Source organism: Mercenaria mercenaria, chromosome 6 (genome assembly GCF_021730395.1).
Source record: "Mercenaria mercenaria strain notata chromosome 6, MADL_Memer_1, whole genome shotgun sequence".
Taxonomy (NCBI): Eukaryota; Metazoa; Mollusca; class Bivalvia; order Venerida; family Veneridae; genus Mercenaria; species Mercenaria mercenaria.
This window is the reverse complement of record NC_069366.1, coordinates 15,855,377-15,876,974: the sequence shown is the minus strand read 5'-3', so window position 1 is coordinate 15,876,974 and position 21,598 is coordinate 15,855,377. Positions and strand designations below refer to the sequence as shown.

The following is a 21,598-nucleotide window of genomic DNA, read 5'->3' as shown; positions in this document are numbered from 1 at the left end:
ATAGTGCTAGGGGCTGTGGTCTCTCAGGCTAGTGACTGTGAACTTTAAGATTATGAGGTGTAATCTCTTAAAGTTTACAGCTGTAATCTAATTGGCTAGAGACTGTAATCTATATGGTTTGAGGGTGTGATCTAAGTTGATAGAAGCTGTGATATCAAGGATTCATGGGGATGATCTTAATGGTTGCCGCTATGATATCCCATGTTTCATAGGGTTGGCAGCTGTGATATCCATGTTTCATGGGCATGATGTTCTTGGTTGGCGGCTGAAATATCCATGTTTCATGGGCGTGTTCTTGTTGGTTGGCAGCTGTGATATCCATGTTCCATGGGCATGATCTCGTTGATTGGCGGCTGTAATAACCATGTGTCATGGGCATGATCTTGTTGGTTGGTGGCTGTGATATCGATGTTCCATGGGCATGATCTCGTTGATTGGCGGCTGACATTATGTCAGTTGCGTTACTACTGGTCTTGATTTCATTCTTCCCATTTCATTTTCTTTAGGACAAGTTAATGCAGTCTTACCAGAGAATAGAAGAACAGAGTGGTAACATTACTGAATTAAAAGAAATAGTGGAGAGTGCTGAAGAACAGATTGCCTTTTACAAGGAGAAAGAAGAGGTATTAGCAAGGAAGATAGAAAAGTTAGAGGCAGGCCTCAAAGCCAAGGATGACGAATTGGCTGTTGAAAAGGAGATACACACGGTTGAAGTAAGTTTGATGTAAAATGTATATGCAGTAGCCAATTTTACTGTTTCTGAAATAAGTACAGCTCTCTGGTCACTGTGATGTCATTATAGAAGAACCTTTAAATGACTTCTCATGACTTATGTGACAGATCTTCATCAAACTTAGTTTTAGCATCATTAAGATATCATAAAGATCCTCGCCTTTTTAGCGGGCACTAGTGCTAAAAATAGAACTACCTTTGAACGACTTCCCCTCATGAAATATTTGATAGATCTTTATCAAACTTGGTCTGTAGCATCATTGTAAGTGTCACTTTAAAAATTTGGGCACCCAGCTGCACCATTTTTGGGCCACTAGATATAGATGTAGAAATATCTTATTAACTTCTCGTGATCTGCTGGATGCATCTTCATCAAACTAGGTCTGTAGCATCATTATAAAGTCCTCACCTAATTTTGTACAAATGGGGGCTATTTTACCCATTTTAGGGGCTACTAGAGGTAAAAATAGAACTATTATAAATAGACCTTCCAAAATGCCCTCAGCCTGCATGATTTTTAGCTCGACTATTCATAGAATAGTAGAGATATTGGACTCGCCCATGTGTCGGCGTCTGCGTCCGTGTCCCAATTTGGTTAAGTTTTTGTATGTAAGCTGGTATCTCAGCAACCACTTATGGGAATGGATTGAAACTTCACACACTTATTCACTGTGATAAACTGACCTACATTGCACAGGTTCCATAACTCTATTTTGCTTTTTTACAAAATTATGCCCATTTTTCGACTTAGAATTTTTTGGTTAAGGTTTTGTATGTAAGCTGGTATCTCAGTACTCACTAATTGGAATGAATTGAAACTTCACACACTTATTCACTGTCATGATCTGACATGCACAAAGCAGGTCACATAACTTTATTTTTCTTTTTTTCAAAATTATGCCGCTTTTTCAACATAGAAATTTTTGGTTAAGTTTTTGTATGTAAGCTGGTATCTCAGTATCCACTAATGGGAAAGGATTGAAATTTCACACACTTGTTCACTGTCATGATATGACATGCAATGCAAAGGGTCAATAACTCAACTTTGCATTTTACAAAATTATGCCCCTTTTTCAACTTAGGAGTTTTTGGTTAAATTCCTATATGTAAGCTGGTATCTCAGTACCCACTAATAGGAATGGATTGAAACTTCACACACTTGTCCACTGTCATGAGCTGATAAGCACTATGTAGGTTCCATAACCCTATTTTGCTTTTTTACTAAATTATGTCTCTTTTTCGACTTCCGTATTCATTCAATCGACAAGGCTGTTGAATAGTCGAGCGTTGCTGTCTTCCGACAGCTCTTGTTTTTTCTCCCAATTATAAAGACCTAAGGAGCATATAGTGTTTGAATTTGATTGTTATTATATAAACAACTTCTGCTGCCTCTTGAACTTTTGACATTTCAAAAGCATTATAGTTATGGTCAACTTTCAAAGTTGCACACTCTCTAGCCTGTTTAAGCTCTGAACTCCGGTAAGTGATCCAGTGCCATTTTTGCCCTCTTGTTTAAAATATCAGTTTTCAGTCGAACATTTTATCATAGCTTACACCTGAATATGATTAATTATGTCTCCCACCACTCAGTGGTGTGGTTGAAATACTGATTTACTCCAGTCTGTGTGTGTGTGTCTGTCACAAAGCTTGTTTGCACATTTCTCATCTGATCTTCACCAAACTTGAACAAAACGTGTTTGCCAATATGTGCTCGGCCAAGTTCGATAACTAGCCAAATGGGCCCAGGCACTTCGGAATTATTGCCCTTGAATTATCAAAAACACTCAAATTTCTTGCTCATTTTTGGCCTCAAACTGGCGCTTATACTACTTTTAAAAGTAATAAAGGGGTCCTTTTGGTGTCAAAAAACGCATGCACATGTTCTCTAAGTAAACAGTATATAAAGACTGACTTACTATTTAGATGATTAGGCAGTTGTGGGAGACATGCGCTTTTCTCAAAAGCATCTCTAATATATATTAGTATTTGATTGATTTGTCATGCAATTTCAGACTTTGCAAGAATTCACTTCAGTAACAGCACTGATACTTAATTTCTTTTTTAGATTGAAACTTTGAATGTAGAGGCCAAGAATTGTCAGGACAATTTAGAAATTGTTCAAGACGAGTGCACAAGACTCACGGAGCAACTGGAGGACAAAAAGTTAACTAACAACAAACTTAGAAAGGAAGTTGACAGACTTACAGATTTAGTATGTTCTTATTCAATTTTTATGCCCCCGGCATCTACTGATGCGGGAGGCATATAATGATTGTCCTGTCCGTACGAGGTTAACCAAATGGGACCGTTATGTTTAGCATCAATACCCCTTACTAGAATGACTTGATATTAATGAAGATGTAACCTGTAACCATTCCTCATCTTCAGACATCACCTGACCTCAGTTTGACCTTGACCTCATTTTGGACTTGGGTTGCTTTATATGGGCCACCTCTTGGTTAACCAAATGGGACCGTTTCGTCTAGCATCAGTACTGCTTACAAGAATGAATTGATACTAATACAGATGTAACCTGTGACCATTCCTCATCTTTAAACATCACCTGACCTCAGTTTGACCTTGACCTCGTTTTGGACTTAGGTTGCTTTGTATCGACAAGGATGCCACTGGGGGCATCAAGCGTTTATTGAACGCAGCTCCTTGTTTAGAGTTTAAATGCTTTTGTTGCAACATAAATTTTCAAGATTGAACTGTACACATGAGGATACAATAGCTGTAATACAGTGACACTGAGACAGCTAAAATGAGCTGCACCATGAGAAAACCAATATAGTGCATTTGCGACCAGCATGGATCCAGGCCAGCATCTGCATCTGCACAGTCTGGTCAGGATCCATGCTGTTCGCTTTCAAAGCCTATTGATATAAGAGAAACTGTTAGCGAACAGCATGGATCATAACCAGGCTGCGTGGATTCACTGGCTGGTCTGGATAGATGCTGTTCACAAATGCACTATGTTAGTTTTCTCATGGTGCAAATCAAATGTGTTCATTGTATAGTTAGAATTCATCAGTGACCCAATTCTAGAACATGTTTTAAAATTGTTAATATTCAGTTTACTGTAACTGGCTTACGGAAGGTTTGTGGTTCTACCCAGGTGCATGCTGGTGATGAAATAATGCATGGAGGGGCACCTGGGGTCTTCCTCCACCATCAAAGCTAGAAAAATTGTGTTGTTGTGAGATTAAGCCCAAGAAAAAAAAAGCCATTACAAAATTTGCCAAGTTGTTTTTAGTTTAATTACAATTGCTGTTTTAATTAAACAGTAACTGAGCAAAATGAATTTAGCATTTTTAAAATCTATTTTGTGAATTTCATATTCAAAGAACACATGAAAGAAATTGTCTGTCTTTATGCGCAGGCTAGTCTGGATCCATGCTGGTCGCAAAGCCACCATGTTGGTTTTCTCATGGCGCGGCTCAAATTCATTCTACAGTGTATAGTCAGGGGCCTGGCAGTGAGATCTAGCAGGGCTGGCATGGTAGAGTGATTAAGGCACTGAGTTTGAAACTCTTGCTACTCACAGAATGATATGGGTTCCAGTCTCTATTTGGGTGTTGAATACTTCATCTGAGGAAGCCATTCAAGCTGGCTGGTGGTTCTAACCAGGTGTCCACTTGTAAGGAAAAAATGCACAAATGGGCAACTGGGTAGGACAGCAGGATTACAGTTTTTGTGACTTGTTACTGTAATGTTAGCTGCCTTTCTATGCTGAAGTTTCTTCTTTTAACAGCTGAATACTAAAGAAGAGGCTAATGCAAAATTAAGCAGTACCTCATTGGAGTTAGCCGAGTTGACAGAAAAGTGGAGCCAACTTGAAAGTGCACACATGGAAAGAATAAATGAAAATGCTCAACTTAAGGTTTGTAACAATTTTCTACAGCCAACTATAACTTAAACTTGAAAAATATTGAATTAAGTAAAATGTTTATTATGACCTATTTTTTATGGACGTAAGGGTCTCATAGATTGATGAAATGAAGATCAAAAACTGACCTTACCGGTAATAGCTTTTTCTTTTTCACCAAATGGACTATAGGACTTTAGTTTCAAGTTTTTTATGAAATACATGGATATGTTTATAGCAGATGTGGTGATCAACATTTCAAACAGGTCCATGTACTTCATACTTTAAAATGCCAACTACAAAACCTGAATATCAAATTCCTGAAATCGTTGAATTCTTCATGTGAGGAAGCCATCCAGCTGGCTTACGGAAGGTCGGTGGTTCTACCCAGGTGCCCGCTCGTGATGAAATAATGCACGGAAGGGCACCTGGGGTCTTCCTCCTCCATTAAAGCTGGAAAGTCGCCATATGACCTATCATGTGACTGTGCGACGTTAGATCAAAAAAAAAAAATCCCTGAAATTACAGAATTATAAAGATTCTTTTGGAAATGAAAAAGCAGCCGGTTTTACTAAAATGATGAGCTTTTAATAGTAATGAAATTCAAATGATTTCTCAGTATCTCTGACTGCTAACAGTGTGTATATACGCTCATTGTTATATTTTATGCATTTGCAGCTTAGCATTGACAACAGAACATCATATACATGTACATGATAGCGAAGACTTCATTGTTACAATTTAACTAACCTACGTGTTTATATATTAAAGTTAATTTAAAAAACATAGCTTCAATTTTTCAGTTGCCAAAAAATTGTTAACAAAAGTGCTATACTTAAAACAGAATATATGTGCAGTTTTGAAAGAGGGCAGTCTTGTATCACAATTATGTTTCATTCAAATGCAGTGATAATACGATCTGTTCTATTTATAGGCCAAACTAGATGTGGTAGACAATGTGAATAAATCTATAGGCAATGAATTAGAGTGCCTTAAAGCAGAAAAACACTCCTTAACAGAAAAGTAAGTTAAAATGATGCTGAATTTTCTTTTTCACAATTTTGTATTACATGACTTTATTTTTTTTGTTTTTAGCTCACCTGTCACAAAGTGACAAGGTGAGCTTTTGTGATCGTGCGGTGTCCGTCGTCCGTGCGTCCGTCGTCCGTCCGTCCGTGCGTCCGTCCGTAAACTTTTGCTTGTGACCACTCTAGACGTCACATTTTTCATTGGATCTTTATGAAAGTTGGTCAGAATGTTCATCTTGATGATATCTAGGTCAAGTTCGAAACTGGGTCACGTGCCTTCAAAAACTAGGTCAGTAGGTCTAAAAATAGAAAAACCTTGTGACCTCTCTAGAGGCCATATATTTCACAAGATCTTCATGAAAATTGGTCAGAACGTTCACCTTGATGATATCTAGGTCAAGTTCGAAACTGGGTCACATGCCGACAAAAACTAGGTCAGTAGATCAAATAATAGAAAAACTTTGTGACCTCTCTAAAGGCCATATTTTTCATGGGATCTGTATGAAAGTTGGTCTGAATGTTCATCTTGATGATATCTAGGTCAAGTTTGAAACTGGGTCACGTGTGGTCAAAAACTAGGTCAGTAGGTCTAAAAATAGAAAAACCTTGTGACCTCTCTAGAGGCCATATATTTCACAAGATCTTCATGAAAATTGGTCAGAATGTTCACCTTGATGATATCTAGGTCAAGTTCGAAACTGGGTCACTTGCCATCAAAAACTAGGTCAGCAGGTCTAAAAATAGAAAAACCTTGTGACCTCTCTAGAGGCCATATATTTCACAAGATCTTCATGAAAATTGGTCAGAACGTTCACCTTGATGATATCTAGGTCAAGTTCGAAACTGGGTCACATGCCGACAAAAACTAGGTCAGTAGGTCAAATAATAGAAAAACCTTGTGACCTCTCTAAAGGCCATATTTTTCATGGGATCTGTATGAAAGTTGGTCTGAATGTTTATCTTGATGTTATCTAGGTCAAGTTTGAAACTGGGTCACGTGTGGTCAAAAACTAGGTCAGTAGGTCTAAAAATAGAAAAACCTTGTGACCTCTCTAGAGGCCATATATTTCACGAGATCTTCATGAAAATTGGTCAGAATGTTCACCTTGATGATATCTAGGTCAAGTTTGAAAGTGGGTCACGTGCGGTCAAAAACTAGGTCAGTAGGTCATATAATAGAAAAAACCTTGTGACCTCTCTAGAGGCCATATTTTTCATGGGATCTGTATGAAAGTTGGTCTGAGTGTTCATCTTGATGATATCTAGGTCAAGTTCGAAAGTGGATCACATGCCATCAAAAACTAGGTCAGTAGATCAAATAATAGAAAAACTTTGTGACCTCTCTAAAGGCCATATTTTTCATGGGATCTGTATGAAAATTGGTCTGAATGTTCATCTTGTTGATATCTAGGTCAAGCTCGAAATAGGGTCATGTGCGGACAAAAACTAGGTCAGCAGGTCTAAAAATAGAAAAACCTTGTGACCTCTCTAGAGGCCATACTTGTGAATGGATGTCCATTAAAATTGGTCAGAATGTTCACCTTGATGATATCTAGGTCAAGTTTGAAACTTGGTCACATGCCTTAAAAACTAGGTCAGTAGGTCAAATAATAAAAAAAACCTTGTGACCTCTCTAGAGGCCATACTTTTCATGGGATCTGTATGAAAGTTGGTCTGAATGTTCATCTTGATGATATCTAGGTCAAGTTTGAAACTGGGTCAGCTGCGGTCAAAAACTAGGTCAGTAGGTCTAAAATTAGAAAAATCTTTTGACCACTCTAGAGGCCATATTTTTCAATGGATCTTCATGAAAATTGATCTGAATGTTCACCTTGATGATATCTAGGTCAGTTTCGAAACTGGGTCACGTGCGGTCAAAAACTAGGCCAGTAGGTATAAAAATAGAAAAACCTTGTGACCTCTCTAGAGGCCATATTTTTCATGAGATCTTCATGAAAATTAGTGAGAATGTTCACCTTGATGATATCTAGGTAAAGTTTAAAACAGGGTCACGTACCTTCGAAAACTAGGTCAATAGGTCAAATAATAGAAAAACCTTGTGACCTTTGTAGAGACCATATTTTTCAATGGATCTTCATGAAAATTGGTCAGAATTTTTATCTTGATAATATCTAGGTCAAGTTCAAAACTGGGTCACATGAGCTCAAAAACTAGGTCACTATGTCAAATAATGACGTCATACTCAAAACTGGGTAATGTGGGAAGAGGTGAGCGATTCAGGACCATCATGGTCCTCTTGTTATTAGTCAAGCTAGATTGAATACTTACAAAACTGCCATTTTACCTAAAACAGATAATTTTTGCACTCCTTTATACTGTAAAAGCATTTTTAATTTTGTGGGCATGAATTTTTGTGGTTTGGGTCAAAACGCTTATTTTGTGGGGATACAAATTTGTGGATTTCAACTTTTGAACATAAAATGAATGGGAATTTACTTGTTCATTGGGATTAAATTTTGTCGATTGACTCAACCACAAAATTCATGAAAATTTGTCCCCCACGAATATTAATGATTTCACAGTAATATACATTCACAAAGTGTCTTCCGTCTGAAGTAATTTTCTGAGTCTCCTCACTGCCACTTGACCTTAAAAGTGTTATAACGACATACTGGTAAACGTTGACAATATTGAAAAAATGTTCATTTGATCAACCAGACAGCTGTCCATTGTAATATATATGATATAAATGAAATGTTTCAATTTCTTGAATAGACTGGAGTGCCAGAGTTCTGAGTTATCTCAGTTGTTGATGAGATGTAATGCAGCAGAGGTGAGGACAAAGAAGGGGGAGGTGGAGCTAAGTGAGGCTCAGTACAGGTAGTACCGTAAAATAGTGTTCAGTTTAAGACCGTATTTCTGTTGAGTACAATTCAATATTTCGCTGTTGAAATGCTAAGGAGTTAATTCAGTAAAAACATTGCTTAGAAATTTTAGCCTGTAAGTGACCAGTGGAAGATCTTCATCTTAATGTTGACAATAGACTCATCACTTGACTCCCATCTGTTTGTTTTGGAAATTCTAGGGATATGATTATTGAATAGTTTTATATATAACAAGAGCTGTCTCCATGGGATGACACATGCCCCCGATGGCACTTTGAATGAATAGTTATGGCCGATGTTAGAGTTTAGGACCTTTGACCTAGGGACCTGGGTCTTGCGCGCGACACGTCGTCTTACTGTGGTACACATTCATGCCCAATAATTTCAAAATCCATGCATGAATGACAAAGATATGGACCGGACACACCCATCAATGCACTATCATGAAATATGACCTTTAACATCTAAGTGTGACCTTGACCTTTGAGCTATGGATCTGGGTCTTGCGCGCAACACGTCGTCTTACTGTGGTACACATTCATGCCAAGTTATTTGAAAATCCATCCATGGATGACAAAGATATGGACCGGACACGAATGCACTATCATGAAAAATGACCTTTAACGTCTTAAGTGTGACCTTGACCTTTGAGCTACAGACCTGGGTCTTGCGCGCGAAACGTCATCTTACTGTGGTACACATTCATGCCAAGTTATTTGAAAATCCATCCATCGATGACAAAGATATGGACCGGACACGAATGCACTATCATGAAAAATGACCTTTAACGTCTAAGTGTGACCTTGACCTTTGAGCTATGGACCTGGGTCTTGCGCGCTACATGTCGTCTTACTGTGTACACATTCATGCAAAGTTATTTGAAAATTCATCCATCGATGACAAACATATGGACCGGACACGAAAATTGCAGACAGACTGACAGACCGACAGATGGACAGACGGACAGACGGTTCAAAAACTATATGCCTCCCTTCGGGGGCATAAAAAACAGTGCTATCAAAGAAATGAAACTGTTCTTGGACAGTTGAGCAGAAACATTAAAGGGACAATTGTATGCTAGATATTTTCCATTTGGGTATATTTCATTTTACATTCAACAGTGAACTGGATTGGTAAACATAGTCCTATGTGCTGTACGCTAAAATGCTGTAATATGATGTTGACTTTTGTCTGACTTTATAACAAATAACTATGTGCTTTTAAAGAAAGCTTGCCTTCACTGTTGATATTAAAATCCTTAAATACAAATAACTATAACTGACAGCAGCTAATCTGCCTGATATTGAAAATCAGTGTTACATAGATAGCTGATTGGGTATATTGATTGAGGGAAAAAGTTGTTTTATTAGCTCATCTGATTTTTTGAATTCATATATAAAACTATTCAATTTTATTGTCATCACTTGATCGGCGTCTGCGTTGCCTGGTTAAGTTTTATGTTTAGGTCAGCTTTTCTCCTAATATATCAAAGGTATTGCTTTGAAACTTGGAACACTTGTTCACCATCAATAGCTGACCCTGTACAGCAAGATACATAACTCCATCCTGCTTTTTGCAAGAATTATGGCCCCTTTTGGACTTAGAAAATATCAGATTTCTTGGTTAAGTTTTATGTTTAGGTCAACTTTTCTCCTAAACTATCAAAGCAATTGCTTTGAAACTTGCAACACTTGTTCACCATCGATAGCTGACCCTGTACAGCAAGAAACATAACTCCATCTTGCTTTTTGCAAGAATTATGGCCCCTTTTGGACTTAGAAAATCAGATTTCTTGGTTAAGTTTTATGTTTAGGCCAGCTTTTCTCCTAAACTATCAAAGCTATTGCTTTGAAACTTGCAACACTTGTTCATCATAAGCTGACCCTGTACCTCAAGAAACATAACTCCATCCTGCTTTTTGTAATAATTATTGCCCCTTTTGGACTTAGAAAATCAGTTTTCTTGGTTGAGTATTATGCTTAAAGGCGTACGCTAGAATTCCCTGTATATGAGATGGGCGAAAATTTTCCCAATAACAGAATTTCTTTAAACTTTGGATATTGAAGGACAATCATCTAAGAAACAAAAAAAATGCAATAAAAATCATAGGTCACCGGATTCGAAAAACAGTTATCTGCCCTTGAAAACGTCATTTTTTGGGGAAATGCTGTTTTCAAGGGCAGGTAACTCTTTTTCGATACCGGTGACCTATGATTTTTATTGCATTTTTTTGTTTCTTAGATGATTGTCCTTCAATATCCAAAGTTTGAAGAAATTCTGTTATTGGGAAAATTTTCGCACCAAATTCTAGCATACGTCCTTAAGTCAGCATTTCTCATAAACTACCAAAGCTATTGCTTTAAAACTTGCCACAGTTTTCCACCATCATAAGTTGATGCTGTACTTCAAGAAACATAACTCTATCCTGCTTTTTGCAAGAATGATGGCCCCTTTTTAGACATAGAATATCATGAGTAGGACAATATTTCTATTATACAAAAAAATCAGATGAGCGTCAGCACCTGCATGGCGGTGCTCTTGTTCATTCATAAACTTCAAACCGGTTTAGATGTAACAGCCAAGTTAAAATATTTTCTGATGGAAATATTTTTCCTTCATGTTTATAGACTGATGGAACTTGACAGGAATTTGGCAGAGATGACAAGAGAAAATGAGGAACTAAGGCAGATGGAAGCTAGGTAATCACCTGTACATGCCCTTCATCATTCATGTGCACTATACCTGTACATGTTCTTACTGTACTATTTACCTGTACATGTCCTTCCTGGATCACTTGCAATATACCTGTACATGTCTTTCCTATACTTTATACCTGTGCATTATCTTTCTGCACTGTTTACCTGTACATGATCTTCCTGCACTGTATACCTGTATATGATCTTCCTGCTCTGTATACCTGTACATGATCATCCTTCACTATATAATTGTACATGATCTTCCTGCGCTATATACTTATACATGGTCTTCATGCACTATATAATGGTACATAATCTTCCTGCGCCCATACCTGTATATTATCATCCTGTTCATTATACCTGAACACATATCATTTCTGTACATCACATCTGTACATTACAATCCTGGTCTATAAACCTGTCACATGTCCCTCTTGCAGTATATATCTATGCTTGTATTCATAAAGTGAGTACAGTATAATTAATTTATATGTGATAATGCAGAAAATTTTGATATGACACAGTTTAGATAATTCAGTATCTTTGTCTCTTTTATAGACTGAAAACGCTTGCAGAGAAAGACAATGCAGAAAAGACGAGGCAAAAAGTGGAATTAGATACCATGAAAACTGTAAGTATGAAATTACATAATGTTCCTAATAATAATTAAATTAGTATATTCTTGTCCCTAATCCTAGCAGGTTTAATATATGTGTTTTGTTTCTTTAGCTTCTGTGTCTTCAGATACTTAAGTCAGCTCTTACTGATATTTGTGATGTTTTGCTTTCTTAATGCCCTCGAAGTTGGGCATGTTAAAATCGCACTGAGTACATGCATCTGTCTGTTTGTCCATGTAAATTCTTGTCTGGGTTGTAACTCTGCCATTCATAAAGGGATTTTGAAATAATTTGGCGTAAATATTCCTCATATTGAGTCGACGTGTCAAGAGCAAAACCCAGATCCCTAGCTCCAAGGTCAAGGTCACACTTGGAGGCCAAACGTTAACAGTGTGTTGCTTCTTGTTTGGTCCGTAACTCTGCTATCCGTGAAGGGATTTTGAAATAACTTGGCATAAATGTTCATGTTAATGAGACAATGTGGCATGTGCAAGACCCTTACCCCTAGCTCTAAGGTCAAGGTCACACTTGGTGCTAAAAGGTTAACAATGTCTGTTTCTTGTCCGGTCCATATACACATAACTCTGCCATTGATGAAGGTATTTTGAAATTACTTAGCATAAATTTTCCCTTTATTTAGATGATGTCATGTGCAAGACCTGTACCCCTAGCTCAAAGGTCAAGGTCACAATAAGAGGATAAAGGTTAACATGGTCTGTTTCTTGTCTGGTCCATAACTCTACCATTGATGAAGGGATTTTAAAATTACTTTGCATAAATGGTTTCTATATTGAGATGAAGTGTCATGTGCAGTACCCAGACCCCTAACTCCAAGGTCAAGGTCATACTTAGAAGTCAATGGTGTTTCTTGTCAATAACTCTGTGATTGATCAAGGGATTTGAAAATAATTTCAAGTTGACACAAATGTTAACCATAATATTATTGAGGTGTGTCATGCTTATGACCCGGGTCTCTCGGGTCAAGGTCATGAAATGATGTGTTGTTTTTTTTTGCGCAGACAACTGTAGCATTCTTGTTGATGCTTCAGGGGGTGGTGGGTGGGGGGGGGGGGGAGCATTTGTCACAAATATTGACAGCTCTTGTCAAGACTTGTTTGTTTGTGCATACATGTGTGCATGAAGAAGATGTTTCAAAGAGAAAAACAAGTTACAATCGAAACTTGGTATCATGAATTTCAAGGGACCATGCTTTTTATTTCGAGATAACCGAAATTCGAGTTATGAGGAGGAACATTTATGGACGAAATGATGAAAAAAGTGGGTTTAGTTACGAAAAGCTTCAATAAAAATTAAAAACTGTTTCTTTGATGCCGTGTATACGCTGTCGATACTTTACGTGTACACGATTCCTAACAGTTTGTGCTTATCAAAGTTTTCAGTTTTTCGAAGAATGAAAATGATACTAACCTCAAATGTTTTCAAGTCAAATTTCCTTTTTGTACCAAGATTCTCTCCTGGAGGATTGACTGCATTTTGATCTGACATTTTGAACGAATGATGCTTCCCCCCAAGAAGTTAATTTTTTATACATTCTCATCGCGATTACTTCTATTTAATCCGTATTAAAGATCCCAGCTGTTCAAACTAATTAATTCATTTGTTTAAATTTAAATCAATGTTCATAACGTCTCAAAACAAATGACCGCTGATTAAGAAATCTAATGTTTACATCAAACAATTATCATTATAGCACGTGCAAACAAGTATGACATCATCTGACTTTGATAATCGCTGCACCTTTGATATGTCGGCATCACGGCTCTCTGGTTAGGCAGTAAACATAGATATGTGTTAAAAGCCAACCACATTCACAATGAGATGTGTGAAATTTTCTCGCATATTTTCCCCACTTCGACTTACCGAGTTTACAATGCACTTGAATTTTATTGATGGGACTGAAAATCCTTTTCGACACATCCGGAGTCTCGGTAAGTCAAATTTTGACGTAACCGGAGTTAAATTACATATATAAAGAAGGAAATTTGACGGGACTTGAAAATTTCTTCGACTTAAGCGGAATTTCGAGGTAAGGGAGTTTGAGATACCGAGTTTCGACTGTACTTCAAAAGGCATTGATGTCTTTGAGGTATTCTGTGTGACTATATGTTGACATTACATGTGTAGATTCCTTTATTTTTTTCCAAAAATAGTAGGAGTATTGTCTTATTTATATGTTCAGAAACTGGGAGATTTGTTCAAGTGCTTTGATGTTGCAGAAGAAGAGGAGTTCAGATTCGATGATCTTGTGCTAGTAAGTAACATAGCAAATTCAGAACTTCTTTACAGTAAAGTCTATTTCACCTCTTCTTACTGACGAGTACATAATTTAATCTTGATACAAGTTAGAGAATATCATGTATTACCAGGAATGTGTCTCTATACAGTAAAACCTGCTTCAGCAGTCACCTGCCTTAAGTAGCCAGTGACTCATTTCCCAAAATGGTCATTCATTTGAGCCACGCCATGAGAAAACCAACATAGTACGTTTGCGACTGGCATGGATCCAGAACATGCTTTTCACTAATGGTTTCTCTAATTGCAATAGACTTTGAAAGCAAACAGCATGGATCCTGACCAGACTGTGCAGATGCACAGGCTGGTCTTGATCTATTATGGTCACAAATGCACGATGTTGGTTTTCTCATGGTGCGGCTCATTTTATAAATTACCAGCATTAAGCAACCACCTGCTGTAAGCAGCCACTTCTTCCTACTCCCTTGGCTGGCTGCTTAAAATAGATTTTACTGTATGATATTTAGATATTGCTCTGGTTGTATAAAGTTTTTATTTAAGAACTTCTAGAGATATAAATGGAAAAAATAAAGATTATATATAGATTGTGCCTGTTTTCACAAGTGTGAATATTTCTTTAATGAATGTTTTCTGTCTTTTAGAAAGTACAAACAATGAAAGAAGACAATGAGAAACTTGTGGTTGAGAACATTAATCTAGTTGGCCACAGCAATCATAAACAGAAAATCAAATACCATGAAAATTTAAAGCATGAGAATTGTGGCCTAAAGAAGGTAAGTTTTTCTTGCAGATTTAGTTTCTTGTTACATACTAAATGTTCTCACAAATGAGGACTGGAAGCAATGGATAGTAGAGAGATGTGCTAAAAATTTGATAATTTTTATCAGTCAACGATGTCTGGGTAGATCACAAGACAAAATCTTGGTGGTACATCCATTCACAAGGGGAACAAAACTAGTGAAAACTTCCAAGGATTTCCATGACTTGCTGGTGTACACTTCTGTATGGACTGGAAACGTTTAAGATTTGATAGAACTGTTGCCATTTATTCATTGTACTCACTTGGGTGTGTAGCATTCTTCCATGCGACGACACCTTTCCGCTGGGTTATCGAAGGTCAGTGGTTTTACCCAGGTGCCTGCTTATGTCTGAAATAATTCCCAGAAGGGCATCTGTGGTTTTCCTCTACCATGAAAAGCTTGAAAATCACTGTATGACCTATAATTGTATCGGTAAAGCATAAACCCAACAGAAAAGATGTTCTTTGTATTTTTACTGATAATGCATACTTTGAGACTGATTAAAGAATTTCAATGATCTGTAGTAAGCTGTTCTAGTTTGATACATATGTGTATGAGCCACGCCATGAGAAAACCAACATAGTGCATTTGTGACAAGCATGGCCACCTGCACAGTCTGGTCAGGATCCATGTTGTTCGCTTTCAAAGCCTATTGCAATTATAGAAACCGTTAGCGAACAGCATGGATCCTGACCGGACTGCGCGGATGCTCATGCTGGTCTGGATCCATGCTGGTCACAAAGCCACTATGTTGGTTTTCTCATGGTGCGGCTCAATTATGTCTGATGCAGGCTCTAAAATGTTAGCTTTTTGATTTACAGGAAATTGAGACACTGAGGCTTAAGAACCGACATCTTGAGGATGAAGTAAAGGAGATAAAGAAGCAGGTACAAATGTCGGACATAAAGCACATGAAAGTTGGTGCAGTACCTCTCAAAGAGAACATTGTACCGCAGCATAAAGCTTTCCTCTCTGGGGACTTCACACAAAGATCCCCACATTATAGTACAGTGCAACACAAAGATAAAAAGAAATAGATGTGAAAGTCATTTATCATTCATAGGGAATTTTCATGGATTTTCATTTCATAAATACCTGGATGTATTTATCAGTACCACATTAATGGTAACTACCTTGTGCTATTGTTAAGGTGTGCTGGTGTTCCAGTGACTGTGTGAAGCAGTAAATGTTAAGGCTGTGAATGATTTTGGGTAATTAGAACATATGTTTGTGAAGGATACTGAAGTTCTCAAGTAATTGAAATTATGTTGTCAGCTGATCAGTGCTGCTGATGAGAACTGCTTACTTGAGACTGACATGAAGCTGAAATACCAGGAAACTTAATGTAGTGTGCAGTACATTTGCTGCTTCAGCATTAAGACAAAAACGTGAGATAAATGCTATTTAATGTCCAAAGCTGAACTTTAGATGAAATACCTTTGGTCAAGCAGTATAAAGGTAAACAAGTGAGATATATTGTGTTTATACTGACATAAAGTTGAAATGCGATGAAATTTAATGTAGTCTGCATTACCTGAGGACTTGCAATATTTAGGCAACAAGCAGGCATAACTTGTCCTACAAAATGTTAAGGTGATTGAAGATCAGTTTACTTGATTTGTTAATATAAGGTTTGATAAAAATGTCTGAAACAAAACAAAACTTAAAAAGAGGAAGTAAATATAAATAAAGGTGTAATTTAAAAATGTTACATTGCACAGAAATTAATATTAGCAAAATTATCATGACTTTAAAACATTTACCATTTCATATTTAATTAGTTGTTACCATTTCTTAATCTTACTCAGTATTTAACTTGTGTTTTAGCTCGACTATGCAAAGTGTATGGAACTATTTTACTTGCTCCGTATGTGTTCAAAACTTTGTTTAAGTTTTAAAACACTTCCTCTTCATCTCTGTTATAACTGTACTTTGCTTCAGATTTAAAATAATTGTTTCAAATTATCAACCACATTTTGCTTGTGTCTGTATGTAGGTATATTTATTACTAAGTACTGCACTTGCTGAAAGTGCAGTTTCAGGCTGTCCTACTGTTTGAAGCTTGAAAAAATAATGAAATACCAAACACCTACAACTACATGTATAGTTTTTGCTCATTGTTTTATATCTGAAAGTTGCATATGTATTTAATTTTATCATGTGACATTTATCATTTATATACATGGATGTTGCTGTTGTCAGTATCAGTTTATCATTTATATACATGGATGTTGCTGTTGTCAGAATCGGTTTATCATTTATATACATGGATGTTGCTGTTGTCAGAATCAGTTTATCATTTATGTACATGGATGTTGCTGTTGTCAGAATCGGTTTATCATTTATGTACATGGATGTTGCTGTTGTCACAGGGCACTCATTTGGCCATTTTTGGGACCGAATATGGGTACCATTCCTCCCCTAAAATAATATGTTTTTTCCCCTTTCTCAGAAGAAAATTCCCCTGATGATAAGTTGTTTGACACAAATAGATATTAACTCTTTTCTTTTAATATTATATAGTGCCTCTAAGGAAGATTACTGCTGCAATATAGTCACATCAGTTAGAAATGATTGAAAACAGTATTAATAAGTGTGAAAAGTAGTTACATATACATGGCTCAAACTTCCCCTTTTCGTCTTAAAATGTCGAAAAATTCCCCTTCCTGAGGGTATGGGTACCTGTCCCCAAAAGTTTTCTAGTGCCCTGTGTCAGAATCAGTTTATCATTTATGTACATGGATGCTGCTGTTGTCAGAATCAGTTTATCATTTATGTACATGGATGTTACTGTTGTCAGAATCATTGTTTTTATTCTTCATCATGTAGAAACTGATCTCTTGTTATGTATTTTCGTTTTGTATGTAAAAATAATGAAGTTTGTATGATAGTTTTTATTATTAGAGTAATAGGTTAAAGCATGGAAGTAATAGATGTATAGTATTTGATGTTTTTGGTCTACACTGAATTCACATCAGCAAGTGCTTTTGTATATATACTGAAAAAAAAAGGATTGGTCAGTAGAAATACTTTGGAAATCTGAAAGTGGATATTTAAAGCAGGACGTGTACCTGGGTATGAAAATTAGCAAAGCCTGAAATTGTATTTGGATATGTAGCAGACAGAATCGAAGATTAAATTCAGCACATGTATAGCAACTTAAATGTAATTATACTGCTATGTCTCATCTAAATTGTTCTTCTTTCAAAGTAAATGGAGGTAATTTGCTGACTTAAAAACAACAACTTTATAGATCTTTAAAAAAAATATTGAAACCTTACCTGATGTTATAGACGTGCATGTATAAAATAGGTGCGCAAGTTCGTATCATGATAAAGACTCCTGCAAGGTTTCATAAATTTATATCAAATACTTTTCGAGCTGGGTGCGTCACAAACTTTGGACGGACGCACAGATGCACGGACAAGACCAAATCTGTATGCCCCCACCACTCATTGGGATGGGGGGTGGGGGGCAAATATTTTGAAAATTAGGCAAATAAAAAAGATAAGTTCATGAACTTGACTTTTGGTAGACTGTTTTGAAAAACTTGGGACCTCACAGGTTTTCACAATGGAAGTTTACTGGAAAATTACAAATTTGATGACATTGTTAAAATATTTTTTTTCTACATTGTAGATTTTAATGAAACTACATAACTAAGTTGTAAATTACCACAGTCTGTATTAAATATGGTAATGTAAAATGTGTAAGTCTATATGCTTGTATTTTTAGATATTTTCTTGTGATTCAGATCAGCAGATTTTAAGACATTATTTAGAATTATTAGATGTGCCAGACTTGTTAATATCATATTTTAATAATCTTGCGGGTAGTTATTAATTCATGAAGTGAGTTTCGTTTTGGTATGCCAAACACAAACTTTATTCTACTTTTTCTGGATAAATTGTTTTTGTCATTATATCTATTTTTTCAGATTTGCAGAACTACCTTATTGCGTATGATCTGTTTCATTTGTTAAGCTTGTTTTCTCCTGTGTATGCTCTTCCTTTCTTTTTTCCTTTCTTGCTGTCATTCTGTCTCTCATTTTACATCTTAATGAATTAAAAAATGTCAGAAATTAACCATTAAATATATATGAAAATGTATCCATAATATAATACTGAATTGAGTTTTGTGTTGTCTTTTCTTTTAACAAAAAGCAGAAGGTGCAGTGGTGGACAACAACCTTAGAGATCCATGATACATACAATAACCAATTGTCACACCCAATCTATAAGTCTATGTCTGAATTGCAATCCCCATGCAGTAAAGATCCATAATACCTATGTCTGGCTGCATACTACACCTGAAGACATTATTAGTGTAGGTACATGTACACGATTCTGTTTAAATAAGGTTGGAAGTTGCCAGAATTTACTTGCACTCGTTATTAGGAACAAATGTATAAATATAAATGCACCACTTCAGATTTATCATACAGAACAGAAGGAATTTGAATGTACTCCATATACACAGGAAATTAATCCTAAAGCTCAGTAATTTGCCAGGGAAACCCCTAAGAGATACCAGTGTTGGAGGGAATCTTATTACTGTTTTTAGCAGCAGATTCCTAAAATAGAGGGTCATTAACCCTACAGTACTCGCCTGTGTACAAGGCTTCGAGTGTGTTTATGTAATGTAATGATACAAGTACTACAAGTTAGGTTTCTTCTATGTTATAGTGGACGCAACTTGACCCCGATGGTTGACCTTTGTATTATAATACAGAATGAGGCACAACCTATTATTGAAACGGAGTGTACGTAAAATGCTTAATCTCTTTGCATACTGCACTGTATACAAACTAATTCCATATAAATATACACGGCTACCCTAAGCACCCCTTATTTCTACAACGAAATGATCAATATGAATAATCAGCCTAAGGTCAACCATTGTGGTCAAGTTGCGACTTCTATATCATATATTACATATATATACATGTTGCACACATTTTTGAACTATTTATGGTAGACACTGGTATCACATGCCAAATACCGAGGCTCTAGCTATTATTGATTCAGAGAAGATTTTGCAAGTTTCGTATATATAAGCCTATAGTATAGAGACCGTACCATAGCTCTTCGCATACTTTGATTTTTCAAACTAAAGTGATTTTTACAAGTGCACCGGTTATGATAAAAATGTAAACAACGGACTCTGTCTATGAAACTTTGAAATGAATGAATGGCAGTCGATCTTAGTCATAATACTGACTGACAGTGAATGCTAATGACTCCATGTGTTGCAGAAAGGTATTTAGTTTGTAACTGTAATTTCCCATCAATTGAAATCCTCTCAAAACTGGTAAAATAATTACTTATATTTGGACAAAACTCACCGTCTTTGCCGTTCGACAGCTGCAAAAAGGGCAAATATAAAAGATTCAGTGTAAGTAATATTTCACTGGTACTACCAGTTAGTAAGTTCATACTCTGAACAACACGTCAGAGAAATTTGGGCAGATTTGACCGATTATGACGTTGGCAGCATTAGATTATATTTTTTCTTTACACAAAAATTGCCGTTAGGTAACAAAGCGAATACGCCGATAATCCGGAGTTCACCGATTATACTATATTATGTCCCTTTGATGTTTATGCTCTCCATGTTCAAGAAGAGTTACATTTCCTTGGTCACAAAATTTTCGTTAACATGAAAATATTAAATGCTCATAACTCCACACTTCAGGTTAAACTATTGTCTATATTTCTGTTTTTGAGAAATATATGGACATTTGTATTCATTTCAAAGCTTTTTAACTTCAAACCTATGATTTGAAAAACTTAGGTACTATCTCTATATAGTAAGTACATGTCACACTTGGTCATGGCCATTTTTGATCTTGGGGCAATAACTTGGACAATTATGGTAGAGTCACACCCTTATATCAAATATCAAAGCTCTAGAGAAAAAGATTTTAAAATCTGATAGCTGAAAACCTATTTCTAACTAAAAAGGCCCATATGTTCAATGAAAAGAACTATTTGAACAATTCTGAAAGTGGGCTACCCAGAGATCATTTGTGTAGTCATCAAAATCAATTTGGTGGTTTTGGAGATGTTGAAAGAAATTGTTGATGAAAAGTGTTTTTTAATGAATCAAAAAAATTTGAACAATATTTGTAGGTCACACAAGGACAGTTTGTGAGATATTATTTTAAAATTGTGTTAACAGGTTTATACAAGATTTTCTAACTTTGTACTATATACATATATATAAGAAAAAGTGACCACGCCCTCTGGCAGCCATGTTTTTTGACGAATCAGTATAATTTGAACAATCTTGGTAGAGGGTGACATAAGGACCATTCGTGTGTAATTATTTCAAAATCAGACTATCGGTTTAGAAGATGCTGTTTGAAGTTTTTTTCTATTTTTAGCCCTGGAAGCCCCTATGTGCAACCAAGCAGAAGCGTTTTTAACAATTTTGGTAGAGGACCACCCAAGGAACATCATGGCTAAGTGTCATCGAAATTCATTCGGTGGTTTTGGAGGAGATGTTGTTTAAACACAGTCTTGTTGACGATGATGGACAACTTGACGGACACAGCATGATCATGATAGCTTACCATGAGCACTTTGTACTCAGGTGAGCTAACAAAAAATTATACTGTTTAAAAACAGAAAAAGAACACCATTAAAGTGGTCTGTTTATTTTCATAATATTAATAGATATATATTATCAAATTTGTACAAGAGAGGACATTTCCTTGACTAACAGTTCAATTTACA

General features: G+C 36.3%; 1 protein-coding gene across 1 annotated transcript in view; it reads left to right on the top strand.

Moving 5' to 3' along the window:
* Positions 1-18,994, top strand: part of LOC123550651 (kinesin-like protein KIF15) — a 62,616-nt gene extending 43,622 nt beyond the window's left edge. The window contains exons 27-36 of the mRNA XM_053545237.1: positions 507-713; positions 2,798-2,944; positions 4,487-4,615; positions 5,535-5,623; positions 8,365-8,469; positions 11,102-11,173; positions 11,729-11,801; positions 13,988-14,059; positions 14,703-14,834; positions 15,683-18,994. Of these exons, the coding sequence (XP_053401212.1) occupies positions 507-713; positions 2,798-2,944; positions 4,487-4,615; positions 5,535-5,623; positions 8,365-8,469; positions 11,102-11,173; positions 11,729-11,801; positions 13,988-14,059; positions 14,703-14,834; positions 15,683-15,898 (1,242 nt within the window). The 3' untranslated portion in view covers positions 15,899-18,994. The remainder of the gene's footprint in view (positions 1-506; positions 714-2,797; positions 2,945-4,486; positions 4,616-5,534; positions 5,624-8,364; positions 8,470-11,101; positions 11,174-11,728; positions 11,802-13,987; positions 14,060-14,702; positions 14,835-15,682) is intronic.
* The last annotated feature ends 2,604 nt before the right edge of the window (positions 18,995-21,598 follow it).